This window comes from Triticum aestivum, chromosome 4A, assembly GCF_018294505.1.
Source record: "Triticum aestivum cultivar Chinese Spring chromosome 4A, IWGSC CS RefSeq v2.1, whole genome shotgun sequence".
Lineage (NCBI taxonomy): Eukaryota > Viridiplantae > Streptophyta > Magnoliopsida > Poales > Poaceae > Triticum > Triticum aestivum.
Window position 1 is genome coordinate 103,295,204 of NC_057803.1, and position 3,122 is coordinate 103,298,325.

The window sequence follows — 3,122 nt, forward strand, 5'->3', positions numbered from 1 at the left end:
GCGCCGTCTGCGTCCGGCCAGCCGACACCCGATGCCCCTTCTTCTTCCTGACGACCGTAGTCCATGAATCCGGACGCAGCGGACCTTGGGGAAGGGGCCCTTCTATGGCCGAACTGCCGACGACGTCGTCCTCCGATGAACGACTCGTCGGATCATCTCCGTCGCCTCTCCCGCGTGTAGCCCTGCCCTTGCTGGATCGTCGCCCGGTAACACGTCTTGAACGATCGCCGCCACATCCTCCTTGTTGTAGTCGGAATTGAGTAATTCACAGACCCAATCGGACGGCGCCGGCGAAGCCTCCGGCAGCGAACTGCCCGCTTCATCATCCTCGCTGTGGTCCTCGCTATCGGCCAGCGCCCAAAAACGCCCTCCGACATGCCGCCGGCCACTCGGGGTGGATCCCAGTCGCGCACGGGGCGGTCGCCTCTCCGGGCTGATCCAAAGTTATAGCAAATGCATTGCCCGCTGTTATCATGTGTACGCTTTGTGCTTTCAATGATGCAACTTCTAAGGAACATCTAGCAATGTCTCAAACTCCTGATTCAATCCCCTCAAGTGTGAGACATAAAGATAGAACCAAATTCAAGTTAAAACCCAAGTTTGACAAACCCAATCCTCTCCCACCGCTGCACTACTAGAATCTTTTATAGTCGTCCAATATGTAGGCGCTTTATACAAATGTAACTTTAATGCTTTTGTGCCACTATGTTTTATGACTATATATTTATAAAAATTCTTTCATCGTTGGAAAAATATATTGACACAACAACACGTGCCATCAATGATCTTGTGGATGTATACAAATGACTTTCCTACACGTATACAGTATCTACACATTTACACATGATGAGCTGCGCATCGTCGTTGACCAGGCCGGCTACTCGTTCCAGTCAGCCGGCCGCCGCCGTTGATCGTCGTACCAGCACATACTGCTGAGACCAACGAGCACCTCGACGATGGCAGCGTCCGCCTTCCGACGGTCCGCGAAATGCAGCGTCTGCACCATCGGCGCGCGCGGCTGCATGCTGAACCGTTGCTTCCGCTCCATGCTCCTCTCGTCCTGCCACCGCAGCGTGTCATGCGCCATTGGCCCCAACCACCGCAGCACTCCGTCCACGGCGTCCATCGCTGTCGCGGCGGCCTCCTCGTCCACCTGCCCTCCTCTCAGCCTCTCCCTCAGCTTCTCATTCACTGCCGCGCGTATGGTCACGGGCAGCATCTTGTACAGCTCGTCTCTCATCGCCAGCTCCGTCATCCCGTCATGCGCCTCCTCGTTGCGGATCGCCGGCCTCAGCACCTTGAGCAGCGTCTCGGCGGACAAGATCACGTTCGCGTAACGCAGTTCCATCCCCGAGCCGCCGACGGTGGTCGCAGGCGGCTTGAGTGACTCTGACGATGTCGAGGCCGTGTCTTTTTGTCGGAAGATCGGAGCCGAGTGCCGGATCGCCGCGTCGGGCGCCGTCGACTGGTGCATGGGGCCAGACGAGTGGCCGAGCGCCCATCCCCGGCCTGTCAACGGAGGTGGCAATCCCGGCACTAACGCGCCGAAGGCAAGGGAGACGCGCGCGAGCACGGCGAGCACCGACTTGGCCATGAGCTTGGCCACCTTGTGGGCGGCGACGCTCCAGAGCGAGCCCTCCGTGAGTCGCCGCACCTTCTGCCGCTGCAACCTGAGCTCGCCCATCAGCTTCTCGCTTGGCTCGTCCGCGGGCTGCCGCTTGGAGGACTGCACGGGGATGGGCCCGCTGTGCTGCTTCCACTGCTCCATCCGCCGCTCCGACGCCTCCAGCTCGGTGAGCGCGTCCATCTCCGCGTACAGCTTCGCCGTGGCGGCCACGTGCCGCTCCATCTTCTTGAACCGCTTCCCGGCGCCCCTGGAGAACCCGACGGTGGCGTCCAGCCGCGCGAGGCCGGCTCCCCGCTTCGCGTCGGCGTAGACGCGGTCGAAGTTGTGGAGGAAGGGCGCGTCCGGCAGCCCGCGGCAGCGCGCCCCGAGGCGCGCGGCGTCGTCGGCGGCGCGGTCGAGGCCCGCCATGAGCTCGGCGCACGTGAGGCGGAGCAGGCGGGACTGGTCCGTGGACGTGAGGCGCGCGACGCCCTCGGCGCGCAGCACGTCGGCGCGGAGCCTCCTGACCTCCGCGTCGGAGAGCGAGAGGTGGAGCGAGACCAGGCGCGACATGGCCGCCGCGGCCTCGAAGGCCAGGATGCCGAGCCCGTCCTGCCTGGCGCCGCCGCCGAGCCGAGACCGCAGGCCGGCCAGCCATGACCTGGCCATGACAAAACTCCTCCACACAAACGCGCGCGCGCAGTAGACCGATCGAAAACCAAAGAAGGAAGCAAACTGTAGCTATGTTCGCTGTTGACTGACTGAGGTTGCCGCAGCCGCAGCCTGCAAGTAGTTATAGGAGAGATAAAGATACCAGAATCGGTGCAGGAACGTTCGAGGCGAGACGGCGCAGGATCATGCGTACGACGGATGATAAACCCGGAGAGGATTTGCTCATCCAGCAGATACCGCGTTTAACAGCGAAGAGCTACGCCAGCGCCAGCACGCGAAGAAGACGAAGGAAGCATGTGTGCTCGTCTGTGGATGGAGGATTAGGGGAAGGTGCGTGTTTAACTAAACGCAGTCGGCAGCGCGACGCGGCCGGGTCAGGAGATGAGAAGTCGTCCACGCACGTAGCCGGAAAATCACGAGCAAGTGTCCCATGTGCGATGTGCCTGCAGCAATCCTGCCGTCCCGATTAGACTACTGGTGGTGGAAGGAAGTTCAGTGCCGTCTGGTGGATAGAGCCGGAGACTTGCCCCCGCCAGGTCGTCGACGGCGACGCCCCTTTCCCCTCTTCCCGCTTGGCCTGGAATATGCATGTCCGATGACCGGTAAGGCACGGTGCGTCGTCGCCTCGGTGGCCTAGTGGTTCCCGTATAGGATGAAAACGGAGGGGAAACGAACGGAACTAGTGCTACCATATTTGTTTTCATACATTTTTGCAGAAACGGAAATGAATACAAAAACCTTGAAAATGAATATGGAAACAGATACTACTGAAAACGGATACGGAGTGAATACAAAACGGACACGGAAACAAAAGAGGGCATTTGACCGGAAGCTAAAAAAACCC

At 60.1% G+C, this 3,122-nt stretch overlaps 1 protein-coding gene across 2 annotated transcripts; it reads right to left on the reverse strand.

Annotated features, from left to right (window-relative positions):
* Positions 1-721: 721 nt before the first annotated feature.
* On the reverse strand, positions 722-2,763 carry LOC123085421 (protein PSK SIMULATOR 2). 2 transcript variants are annotated; one of them, XM_044507050.1, is made up of 2 exons: positions 2,516-2,763; positions 722-2,389 (listed from the first exon to the last, which is right to left on the reverse strand). In XM_044507050.1, the coding sequence occupies exon 2, from the start codon at positions 2,273-2,275 to the stop codon at positions 878-880; it is 1,398 nt and encodes a 465-aa protein (XP_044362985.1). In that variant the 5' UTR covers positions 2,276-2,389; positions 2,516-2,763; the 3' UTR covers positions 722-877. The 2 variants fall into 2 exon arrangements, with proteins under 2 accessions (XP_044362985.1, XP_044362986.1); XM_044507051.1 differs by having other exon boundaries at positions 2,472-2,739.
* Between the last annotated feature and the right edge of the window lie 359 nt (positions 2,764-3,122).

Bases quoted from the DNA above. Each gene is read 5' to 3' on its own strand.
- LOC123085421 (XM_044507050.1), bottom strand. From the start codon at position 2,275: ATGGCCAGGTCATGGCTGGCCGGCCTGCGGTCTCGGCTCGGCGGCGGC.